The sequence below is a fragment of the Mobula hypostoma genome, chromosome X1 (genome assembly GCF_963921235.1).
Source record: "Mobula hypostoma chromosome X1, sMobHyp1.1, whole genome shotgun sequence".
NCBI lineage: Eukaryota > Metazoa > Chordata > Chondrichthyes > Myliobatiformes > Myliobatidae > Mobula > Mobula hypostoma.
Window position 1 is genome coordinate 42307882 of NC_086128.1, and position 13143 is coordinate 42321024.

The 13143-nt window shown below is 40.7% G+C and overlaps 1 protein-coding gene across 1 annotated transcript in view; it reads left to right on the plus strand.

Moving 5' to 3' along the window:
• g6pc3 (glucose-6-phosphatase catalytic subunit 3) overlaps positions 1–9902 on the plus strand; it is a 30416-nt gene extending 20514 nt beyond the window's left edge. The window contains exon 6 of the mRNA XM_063037987.1: positions 1147–9902. Coding sequence (XP_062894057.1) covers positions 1147–1510 — 364 coding nt within the window. The 3' untranslated portion in view covers positions 1511–9902. The remainder of the gene's footprint in view (positions 1–1146) is intronic.
• Positions 9903–13143: the final 3241 nt, after the last annotated feature.

Genomic DNA, 13143 nt, shown 5'->3' on the forward strand with positions numbered 1-13143 from the left:
GCTTGCGTTAAAACAACACAGCAGGCCACTTCAGCCCATCAGGCTCTCAACTGAGCAATCCTGTTAGAATGTTTTTCCTGTCTTTATTTCTCTGTAACCTGCTCTTTTTCACATAAGCCCATCAGTGTACAGTGTATTATTCTTTTTTGCCATCCACCTCAGTCCAGGGTAATTTACAATGGCCATTTAATCTTTGCTGTTGGAGGAAAATGGATCACTCAGAGAGAAAGCCCACAAGGTCATGCTGAGAGCATGTAAACTTCACGCTGTCAGTAGGCGAAGTTGGGCTTCAACCTAGTTCTCTGCAATGCAAGCAGCCTCTGTGTCATCCAAGTACCTATAATCTCACACACTGAGTTCTTTATTTAGAGTGGAATTAATACCAGGTACTTTCCTCTGCAAGAAGAAAGACTTCAAAAGAAAAATTACTTCACTCCTTCAATTTTCAAGGAAGAGTTTACCTTTATGATTTTGAAGTACTTTAGATGAATTTTTTTTGTTGCAGCCTCTGAATTTACTACACCCAGCAAACATATGCCCAGTGATTTTTGTTCCCTTCATTATTTTGTTAACAACATCTATTATCTTTGCCAAGCAGGGAGAAAGTGACTATTTTCTTCCTGTGATGGAAATCTTTTCTTTTAACAGTTGATATAGTCAGTGTTTTGAAGTTGAGAAAGTGTTCTGAAGTGTGCAGAGTTCCACACACAGAAATGCTTACAAAGCACTGTTTTGCAACACAATTTGAAATTCTTATCATATGGTTTTATGCCAATCTGATCAGAGCTTTCAGGCAGGGAGAAGTGATGGTTAGTCTGATATTTTTCACAAATGCACATTGTTGCAGAGCCAATATTTAATGTCAGCATGTCCACTCTTCAGGCTTTTCCCACAGTCTGCAGGAATTAATCTTCTAAACGTTGCTCTAAGCAACCAGGTTTAAAAAAAAAGTGGATTTCTAAATAGGTATTTTTCTCCTTTCTTTTGTACATGTGGGAGCAATAGCTATTGATTGGCTGAAGCACATAATGAAAATTCCAATAAAAATGTTGCCTTGACTCTGGTTGCAAATTAAAGTATGTAAGAATTTTATTATGTTTAAAGGTGCATGCTCATTTGAAACTAATTCAGTCTTGGGTGTTCTAGGACAATTTTGCTTGCTACCAAGTGGTGTGCCAATCCTGAATGGATCCGACTGGACACTAGGCCGTTCTCCTCACTAAGCAGGGATGCAGGGGCAATCCTCGGACTTGGCATTGGACTCTCCTCACCGTTGTATGCAAGTACACTGGGATGGAAGATGACATGGAAGATGAAAGTAGTCTGCATTGCTCTCTGTGAGCTCATCATTGAGATAATGGATCAAGTCCCGATGCCGAAGTACTCCACTATTCTGTTTTATGTTCTGTGTTACCTGAAGAATGCATTTGTTCCCATTCTGGTGACTGCCATTATGCCCTGGCTGGTCCATTCCATTTTTCAAATTCAGCCAACTAAGAAACAACAGTAACAACCAAAAAAAGTATTTTAAAATGCTTTTTGCCTTCTCCTGATGCACTATTAGTACTAATATACATCACTCAAGACCACCTCAATATTGTATGCTCATCTGAATCAAAGCTGTGAAACTTTTGAGAGTGTGGATGGTCCTTACATTGAGCTATACTGTTTAGTGATATGCACTGCAGATGTGTCTAACTTCTAGCTCCCCTTCTACAGCTCTAAGTTTCCATAACCAGAGAAGCAACTACCTGACTACTACCCTTCATATATGATGTGTCAACTTAGTTAACTAAGACATACAGTACTGTACAAGTCTTGGGTGTGTCTGGTCCACCAGGCAAAGTGTCATTTGATTTTAGACAATTAGTTTATTGATCATTACAGAATGTCTCTCTGGTGTTTCCCACTCCCTCCCCTCTCCCTTCCCCTTTTTTCCAACCATGATTCCCCTCTTGCTGCCCCCTTTCCACTCAGCCCACAATGGAGACCCATATCAGAATCAGGTTTATCATCACTCACATATGTCATGAAATTCATTTTTTTTGTGTGGCAGCTGTACAGTGCAATACATAATACTACTACAGTACTGTGCAAAATTCTTAGGCACCCTAGTTATATATATGTGCCCAAAACTTGTACTGTAGGTCAATTTTGGCCCTTCCATTGTTCAAATGCATTGTTGACTTTCCCCTCCTTCTGCTAATTATTTCCAACTTCCCTGTTCTGCTGACTTTTCTGCCCATATTTCTGGCTATTCTTCCTAGTCCCTCTATAACTTGATCTCACTTTATCAAGTCAGAAAACAGGCCCTTCAGCCCAACTCATAATGTCTCTCAGAATAATTTATTTGCCTGTACATACAGTAGCCACTTAATTAGGTACAGGAGTGAACCCGGTGTGGTCTTCTGCTGCTATAGCCCGTCCATCTAACATGTTGTGCATTCAGAGATGCTCTTAACACCACTGTTGTAATGTGTGGTTATTTGAGTGACTGTCACCTTCCTGTTAGCTTGAACCAGTCTGGCCATTCTCTGACCTCTCTCATTGCCTCTACAACCTCCTCTGGTAGCTCATTCCAACAATCCACCAACCTCTGTGTTTTAAAAATTGCCCCTTTAGTTTTCCTTTTAATTACTTCCCCTGTCACCTTAAATGTATACCCTGTAGATTAGACTGTCCTAGACTGGGGTAAAAAAGACTCTGCTCCTCATGATTTTATATACGGTAAAGTCACCCCCTCAGCCCCATACACTCCAAGAAAAAAGGAAAAAACAGCCTATCCAGCCCTTCAGTCCTGGCTGGTAACATCCTCAAGAATCTTTTCTGCATCCTTTATGTTATGGCTACCATATAAAATTTTCCAGTGTCTCCTTGATCTAGAGGCAATCATAAGCTTACATTTAAAATTAAAATGTTAGGATGATACCATTGTCACTTCATCTGAATTTTCCAGGTTCTGTTCATATCTTCAATTTTGTTAGGTGTAAGGTGGTTATTGGGTTGTAACAGAAATAGATTAGGTGCAGCAAAGATCTACAAACATCAGAGAAGGAAAACAAAACACTCATTGTGTCTTAAGATGGATAAGCCTTTTTAAGACACAATTCTTAAAAGAGTGATCCTAGTTCTAGGTTCTCCTTTGAGGAAGCATCCTCTCCATATCCACCCTGTCAACTACACTCAGGACCTTATTTGTTTTTATCAAGTCCCCTCTGATTCTTCTTCATAACAGTTAATGCAAGTCTAACTTGTCCAACATTTCCTCATAAGACAACCTGCTCATTCCAGATGTTATTCTATAAGACATAGAAGCAGAATTTGACCATTTGGCTCATCGAGTCTGCTCTGCCATTCTATCGTGGCAGATTCATTATTCCTCTCCTGCCTTTTCTCCATAACCTTTGATGCCCTGACTAATCAAGAACCTGTTAACCTCCACTTTAAATATACTTAAACACTTGGCTTTTACAGCCATCTGTGGCACTGAATTCCACAGATTCACAAGCATCACACACAAAATTCTGGAGGAACTCAGAAGGCCAGGCAGCATCTATGGAAAAGAGCACAGTCGATGTTTTGGACTGAAACCCCACTCTTGGCCTTTCAATATTTGATGAGTCTCGATGAGATCCCCTCATTCTTCTAAACTCCAGTGAGTACAGGCCCAGCGCCTCATACATTAACCCTTTCATTAAACCTTTGTTAACCCCTTCGACTAAAACCTCTGAACTGCTTCCAAAGCATTGACATCCATACTAAAACCAAAAAAAACAATTTTGTTCAATGTATTGTAGATGTGATCATACCATTCCTCCCCACATTTCTATTCAGTTCCCTTACCTATAAATAATGATATAATTTCCAAATAATTTGCTGTATCTGCCTATCTGTTGTTTTGTGGATCATGCCCTAAGATACTCTGGTTCTTCTGCATTTAAAGTCTCCCATTGTTAAAGTAAATGTCTTTATTTTTGTATTTTCCCTGCCAAAATGGGCAACTTCATATTTTCTCATATAATCCATCTGCCAGCTTTTTGTGCACTGAACCTGTCTATATCTCCTTTGTCCTCTTCATGACTTGTATTCATATGTACCATTATATCATTGGCAAACTTAACAATCACATCTTAAACTCTAGAAGGAATGGTAGTATCACACCACTTGATATCTCTTGGAAGTATAGTACATTCACTGGTATCCACAGAACATGTTACTCTCTAAAGAACCTGAATAAATTGTTCAAACAAAATTTCCCATTCGCAAAACCATGTAGATTTTACCTGATGACCTTGAATTTTTCTAAGTTTCCCTGTGATAGATATTAAATAGACTCAAACCCTCGGTGAGATAGGGAGATGTCTATCCCAGCATGTGAAGACAGACTCCGGCGGATTGAGCGGACGAGACCAATGGAAGATCCAACGGTCAAGAAGGCGGTCTCTGCAAGCGTCGTGGAACGTGTAGAGCACGACAAGACAGAGAAGACGTCCTGGTCATCCACTGCGCCTAGTACCATCTCCAGCTGTCTCGACTCTGTCTTGCCACTGGATCCAGATGGGAATTGGGTAGAGAGAGTGAGGCTGACGCTGCACAACTCTCCCTCACTTAAATCCAAATCATGCGCGAGTCTCGACACCATCAATGGTGTTGAGGTCTTCATCAACGACGACGGACAAACTTTAAATAGACTGGCCAGTAAAGTCCTGTTTTCTATCTTCCTTTTTGAATTTAAATTGCTTGTGCTCGTTTTCAAAGTATCATTCAGTCACATGGAATTGAATTTGCTTGTAAGGTTAAATATTGGTGATCATAGTATTTTTAGATGTTATTACTGTATCAAAGTCCTCTCATGTTTGTAGGACTTTTTTCCCCAATGATTGATATACCTATTATTTATTTTAGGTGTTATTAATAGACTATAATGGAGTTTATTCGCTGCTTATTGTAATTTTCTCTAATTCTGCTTGCAAAACTAATAGTTGCAGGAAATTAAAAACAAAAGGAAAATGATTACATTAATTTTAATGTGATAAATCCACTAATAAGAAATTAGATGGTGTATTTCCTTTTTTTAGAAACAGCTAACCACATAAAATATGATTTCATTGCCAGCAGACCATACAAGCAATCATTCCTGGGTGAAATCACACCAAATGTGAAATTGTAATTTTTTTTTTAAGCCAGAGTGTGATGAATCTGTGGAGTTCATTGTCATTGGGTATTTTTAAAGCAGAGGTTAATAGGTTCTTGATTATAAAGGGTTTCAAAGGTTACAGGGAAAAGGCAGAAGAGTGATGTTGAAAGGTATAATATGTAAATCAGATATGATTGAATGGTGGAGCAGTCTTGATGAGCTGAATGGCCTAATTTTACTCCTATGCCTCATGTACTGGGTGCTTCCAAATGTCATCCACAATAAGGCACTTAACCTTTTTTCCCAGAGACAGATGTGACATCACTCTTTGTATAGTGTATTTCCCAACTTGTCCCGACTTGTCCTAACACATTGGAACTTAAAGCTCCACACTATGTCTGTCATGAAGTAGTCCCAGTAGAACTGGGAAAAAATTGGACTATAGGGACATTCCAAAGTCTATGCGAACAGTGAGTGCAGCATTTACCTTGAAGATGTCAACTCATTGCAGCATGCCATTATTGTTATGGCAATAAATGGCTACTTTTCAGAGCAAGAGGCACAAATGTGCCCATTTGTGAAGAGTCTATACATGCAGAGTTAAAGAAGAGTCACGTCCTACCTGTATCCCTCTGATGTAGGCTCCAATAGTCCAGCACTGTCATTGAGATACATGACTTTAGAAAGACATTCAGTCATACTCTCCCACCCAGACTGCTCCCTGTATGGAGCTCAAGGTTACTTTGAATCTTATCTACCTCACTATGGGATCTTATCAAGCAGCCACAGCAAATCTTTGTCTTGTTTCCTAATTTGCTGCTCACTGCTACATCAGTATTCATAAAGAAATAATTTTGTCAACTTTTAATTGCAACTGGGATTTTGGAGCACAGCACAAGTCCTTTGGGCACAATGTTGTGCCGTCCTTTTAACATTCTCAGCTATCAACCTTTCCAATAGCTTTTGCTTTCATCCATGTGCCTATCTAAGAATTTCTTAAATGTCCCCAATGTATCTGACTCTACCACCACCCCTGGCATCTCATGCACTTGTCACTCTCTGGGTAAAGAACTTCCCTTTGACATCTCCCCTATACCTTCCACCAGTCACCCTAAAAAATATGTTCTCCAGTATTAGCCGTTGCCACTCTAGGATTTTCCATCACTGCCGCTTTCCAACAAGTGCAGGCATCTACTGACCACACTCGTCTGTTCATAGTGCACCCATTGAGAACACAAACATTACCAAGAGAAAAAGATTTCCACCCTCTTATTATGGTTGTTGTGAATCACGAAAAGAATTTCTTCATGGTGAAGCAACATACATCAAAGTTGCTGGTGAATGCAGCAGGCCAAGCAGCATCTATAGGAAGAGGCGCAGTCGACGTTTCAGGCCGAGACCCTTCTTCATGGTGAATGCTATGTTTCTGGAAAGCACGCTTGACTTCACCATCCTACGTTTTCAGTGCTGGTGATGGAGGGATGAATCCCAGCACACAAGAGCTACCCTCTAATTCCAAGGCTGCTCACAGCAGTACACTCTGCTACGACAGAAGCTGAGCACAGATACAAGAGCCAAGCAGGAACCTGGGCAAAGATGAAACTTCGTTGCCTGCATTGGTCCACGTTTGTAATGTAGTATGCAGCAAAGAGATGTAGAGACTGTTGTACGCCATGTGCTGTACAATCTTGCATGAAGAAGAGCAACAAGGAGAGCTGGACCCTGAGGGCAATGAGCTGAAACCTACAGGACAACATAAGCATGGAAAGGAGGGGGGAAAAAGAAAGGTGTTGGGGTATATCCTTTCCCAGTATTTCCAGCCTTGTCTTCCAGCTCAGCACAGAAGGGAAGCACATGGAGTACAGCTTATAAGGGAGTTTGTGATGGTGATGCTCCTTAAGATTTTATAAAAGGGAGGGCCTCAATGGAACCAAGTGCCCATCTTTGTACCCCAACTATCAGGGGAGCCCAGGTCACACAAAATATCACTCACACCCAGCTTTGCAGGTACACTGCAATGAGCAGAACCCAAAATCATAAAATGCTGGAAACACTCAGCAGGTCCAGCAGCATCTGTGGAAAGAGAAACATTTGATGTTTCAGGTTCAGGCTTTTTGTAGAACTGATTTTCACACATAACGAATTGTTTCTCTGGTTACTTAAATAGCCTGTGTTGTTGTGGATATTGAGTGGCACTTGGTTTAACAACTCAGGACCTCTATAATAAAAAAACTATGAGGATTCCCTCTCTGTATATCTTATTTATTTTATTTAGAGATACAGCACCGTAACACGGCCTTCTGCCCAATTACACCCATGTGACCAATCAACCTTCTACCCTGTACATCATTGGGATGTGGGAGGAAAGCAGGGCACCCAGAGGAAAACCACACGGTCACGGGTAGAACATACATACTCCTTACAGACAGCAGCAGGAATTGAACCTGAGTCGCTGGTGCTACAGTGCAGCGATCCCCAACCACCAAAGTATGTGCTACCGGGCCACGAGGAAACGATATGAGTCAGCTGCACCTTTCCTCATTCCCTATCTCGCACTGTTGAACTTGAACATAGGGTTGCCAACCATCCCGTATTTGCCGGGACATCCCGTATATTGGGCTAAATTGGTTTGTCCCGTATTTCCCCCGCTGAGGCAGAGCGTACCTATGAAAACTTTTGTGCCAAAATGGCGTGAAGCGAAAAAGCAATTACCATTAATTTATATGGGAAAAATTTTTGAGTGTTCCCAGACCCAAAAAACAACCTAACAAATCATACCAAATAACACATAAAATGGAAAATAACACTAACATATAGTAAAAGCAGGAATAATATGATAAATACACAGCCTATATAAAGTAGAAATAACATACATACAGTATAGTTATAGTTGAGAAGATTAAGCCAAAACCAATTTGTGGGGGAAAAAAATCGGCACGTACGCGCATGCACACACAGGTGCCCATGCAAGGCTTCATAGTCATGGTAGTTTTACAGGGTAAACCCAAGTGTCCCGTATTTGACTGTTACTTTTGTCCCTTATTTGGGAGTGCGAAAGTTGGCAACCCTAACTGTAAGAGACATGTTGAGGTGAGTTTAACCCTACTTGAACATCCCCCCCCCCCCGGGTTGGCCAGTCCGCGGTGCAAAAAAGGTTGGGGATTGCTGCTATAGTGGCGTTACGCTAACCATTTGGCTATCATGCCACCCATGTCTAAGCAATGACAGCCTGACATATCTTGTGAGGATATGAACTTTCTTTCCTGCATCATCCCTGCTGGAAACGACTGTAGCTGCTCCTACTAGGCTCTTCCTACATAGATATCGTGATCTCTTTGCCACACAGGATTACCCTCCTGGCAAATCTTTCATTGACTGTGAATGACATTGTCCTTTGAAGTGAAAGTGGGAGTGTCTCCCTCTCACCCGAGTCATTGTGGCCTCTATGGCAACCATGATGTGTTACTGGTGTGTGGCTCTCATAGATACTGTAAAATTGAGGGGTGATCCCCATTTTATATTTCTGCACAGCAAAGGGTCAGGAGCTGGGATAAACTGAAGGGTCAGGTAGGAATCATGCAAATCTCAATTTAGTGCTTGCTTCTGCTTGTAAACCCCTAATTTTGCTTCAAAGTATTTTGGACAGTTTCACACTTGTTGCAATGGATAGATTTGGCGCAAGGAGTGTTTTAGCATCAAAATTGATGGGATCCAATTTCGAAGCAGATACATGCAAAGACCATAAGACATAGGAGCAGAATTAAGCCATCCAACCTGTCATGTCTGCTCCGCCGAATACAAAAGTATTCATCCTCCTGTGACATTTCTTTAAAGTTTCTACAAACATACAGTATACAGTTAGTTAGCCTGAACAGATTTGCAATGGAATATTAAATATGCTATTCCTACAAATATAAGGTCAGGGTACATTGGCCACAGACCAGATGCAAATCCAAACTCTGCAATAAAATTGTGCAGACACAGCATATGTTGAATAAATTGCAGTGCAGTGCAAAAAGGAAGCAAAAAGTCTTCATTACATAAGACATAGAATATGCCAGTACAGCACAGGAACAGACCCTTTAGCCCATGAGGTTTGTGTCAAGCAGGATGTCAAATTAAACTAATTCTCTTCTGTCTGTACACAATCCATATCCCCCATTCCCTGCATATTCGCGCATCTATCTAAAAGCCTCATAAATGGCACTATCTGGCAGCCTGTTCCACACAGCTATCACACTTTATGTAAAAAAAATACCATGCATATCTTCCTTAAACTTCCCCCATTACATTTTAAATGCAAGTCCTCTAGTTCATGAGATTACTACCCTGAAAAAAGAATTTGACTGTCAATGCCTCTCATGATTTTATAAATCTCTATCTGATTTTAGTATTTCATATTCCTTACATTGACAGATTTGGTTAACATTATCAGTGATTATTGTTTTAGTCTGCAGATCAGAACAGTTAAATTGCATTCAGTATTGACTAAATAAGGAGGTTTTACTGTATTCTACAAGAGGTATACACATTATGTTTCTGTATCACTGGAAGTTTGTGCTGATGTGAATTACAAATTGCTATATTATGTCAATTCTATGGAAACAAAATACCTGGAAATGTCATTTAAAATTGCCACTCTATTGTGGCCATATCTTATTGATGTAGAGTGTTCTATAGGCATTTCAAAAAGTAATGTTTTTTTAATCAATTATATTCCCTGTTGTGATCTCCTGGTGAGATGCAATTCCATGTAAAGTAAAAAGAAAATGGTGAAATTTGAACATCAGAAGCCTTGGTGATTAGTGTTATCCATTAGTTGTGCAGACACTCAATTAATGAAACATGTATATCATGGTGTTAATAGTTATTTTGTACTCTCTTTTAGGTCCCAGAAAATGAAAGCTGGTGCCTAGTGATGAGGTTAAAATGACTGCCTACAGAAGCTTTGCAACTGGTTATTAAATCTATTCATACTATTCTTTGGTCTTAACAGTCACATACTTACAGATTCTGATTGCGACATTTCAACGGTAAACTTGATTAACTTAATTAACCAATCAGAAATAGCAATTCAGATCCAGCCAATCAGGATTAAGCATTAAGCCCCACCCATGCCCTGCTCACTTGAGAGGGTATATAAGGAGGTGTCTCTAGGAGAGTTTGTCCTCGTGGCGGTAATGCGCCATTAAGCTGGATGCCAACCGCCGTAAAACAAGATACAGACAGAGTTTGTCCTTTTAACCAACTTGTGCTTGAGGAAGATGGCTCAGTTTACCATTGAAATGTTACAATCAGTATTTGTAAGTGTGTGACTGTTAAGGCTAATGTATAGTATGGATAGAGGTTAGAATGAGTTACAAGACAGTAACAGAGTGGGCTGAACTGGCTTCCCCATTCAAGCAAGGCCTGGACGTATGTGGTACTCCAGCAAGTCTTGGACATATTGAAGATACCACCGCATTTGTTGCTCTGCTCCATTGATGGACTGTTCATAGAACAGCCGATCCCTTAATGTTCTGTCAGTCATACCAGGCAAAGGGTCAAAGACCCTACAGACTCGATGACAATTCTGGGCCTAGGGCAGCTAATTGTTTAAATAATTTAAATCATTTTATTTTAACATTAATTTGTATGTTTTAATTAAAACAATATAAATATTTTGCTGTATGTCTGCAAAGTATTTATCTACATTACTTGTAATAGTTCTTACATATCCCTCAATTTCAGAAATATTTAAAAAAGGCTTTTATAAAGTTCCCAGCTTTGATGGAGATGAAGCTCCACCCACACCCTTGCTTCCTATCAAAGGAAACTTCACCTACTCACTATTGAGGCCTCGCTGTATAACTCCAGGGTGCAGAAGGTCAGCAAGATCACCTCTCCCCATCTGGGTCAGGTACTGTAGGTGGGAATATGCTGAGTGATCCCAGATGATGGATTAGATTCATAGGGTCAGCAAATTCTAAATTATCACAGCAAGTTCAATCATTTAAAGTATATACAGTGGCATGCAAACGTTTGGGCACCCCTGGTCAAAATTTCTGTTACTGTGAATAGCTAAGCGAGTAAAAGGTGAACTGATTTCCAAAAGGCATAAAGTTAAAGATGACACATTTCTTTAATATTTTAAGCAAGAACATTTTTTTATTTCCATCTTTTACAGTTTCAAAACAACAGAAAAAGGAAAAGGGCCCAAAGCAAAAGTTTGGGCACCCTGCATGGCAGTACTTAGTAACACCCCCTTTGGCAAGTATCACAGCTTGTAAACGCTTACTGTAGCCAGCTAAGAGTCTTTCAATTCTTGTTTGGGGGATTTTCACCCATTCTTCTTTGCAAAAGGCTTCCAGTTCTGTGAGGTTCTTGGGCTGTCTTGCATGTACTGCTCTTTTGAGGTCTATCCACTGATTTTCAATGATGTTTAGGTCAGGGGACTGTGAGGGCCATGGCAAAACCTTCAGCTTGCACCTCTTGAGGTAGTCCATTGTGGATTTTGAGGTGTGTTTAGGATCATTATCCTGTTGTAGAAGCCATCCTCTTTTCATCTTCGGCTTTTTTACAGAGGGTGTGATGTTTGCTTCCAGAATTTGCTGGTATTTAATTGAATTCATTCTTCCCTCTACCAGTGAAATGTTCCCCATGCCACTGGCTGCAACACAAGCCCAAAGCATGATCGATCCACCCCCCCATGCTTAACAGTTGGAGAGGTGTTCTTTTCATGAAATTCTGCACCCTTTTTTCTCCAAACATACCTTTGCTCATTGCGGCCAAAAAGTTCTATTTTAACTTCATCAGTCCACAGGACTTGTTTCCAAAATGCATCTGGGTTGTTTAGATGTTCCTTTGAACCTTTTGATTAGAACTTCTTGGCTGTAATGAGCAAAGGTATGTTTGGAGAAAAAAAGGGTGCAGAATTTCATGAAAAGAACCCCTCTCCAACTGTTAAGCATGGGGGTGGATCAATCCTGCTTTGGGCTTGTGTTGCAGCCAGTGGCACGGGGAACACTTCATTGGTAGAGGGAAGAATAATTTCAATTAAATACCAGCAAATTCTGGAAGCAAACAGCACACCCTCTGTAAAAAAGCCGAAGATGAAAAAAGGATGGCTTCTACAACAGGATAATGAACCTAAACGCACCTCAAAATCCACAATGGACTACCTCAAGAGGCGCAAGCTGAAGGTTTTGCCATGGTCCTCACAGTCCCCCGACCTAAACTTCATCGAAAATCTGTGGATAGACCTCAAAAGACCGCAGCTGTTTACAATATATATTAATGATTTAGATGACGGGAAAAAAAGCAAATTTGCAGATGACACAAAGCCGGGCGGCAGTGTGAAATGTGAGGGGGATGTTATGAGAATGCAGGGTGACTTGGACAGGCTGGGTGAGTGGGCAGATGCAGTTTAATGTGGATAAATGTGTGGTTATCCACTTTGGTGGTAAGAACAGGAAGGCAGATTATTATCTAAATGGAGTCAAGTTAGGAAAAGGGGAAACACAATGAGATCTAGGTGTTCTTGTACATCAGTCACTGAAAGCAAGCATGCAAGTACTGCAGGCAGTGAAGAAAGCTAATGGCATGCTGGCCTTCATAACAAGGGGAACTGAATATAAGAGCAAAGAGGTCCTTCTGCAGCTGTACAGGACCCTGGTGAGACCACACCTGCAGTACTGTGTGCAGTTTTGGTCTCCAAATTTGAGGAAGGACATTCTTGCTATTGAGGGAGTGCAGCGTAGGTTCACAAGGTTAATTCCTGGGATGGCGGGACTGTCATATGTCGAAAGATTGGAGCGACTGGACTTGTATACTCTGGAATTTAGAAGGCTGAGAGGGGATCTTATTGAAACATATAAGATTATTAAGGGATTGGACACGCTGGAGGCAGAAAGCATGTTCCTGCTGATAGGTGAGTTCAGAACCAGAGGCCACAGTTTAAGAATAAGGGGTAGGCCATTTAGAACGGAGCTGAGGAAAAACTTTTTCACCCAGAGAGTGGTGGATAT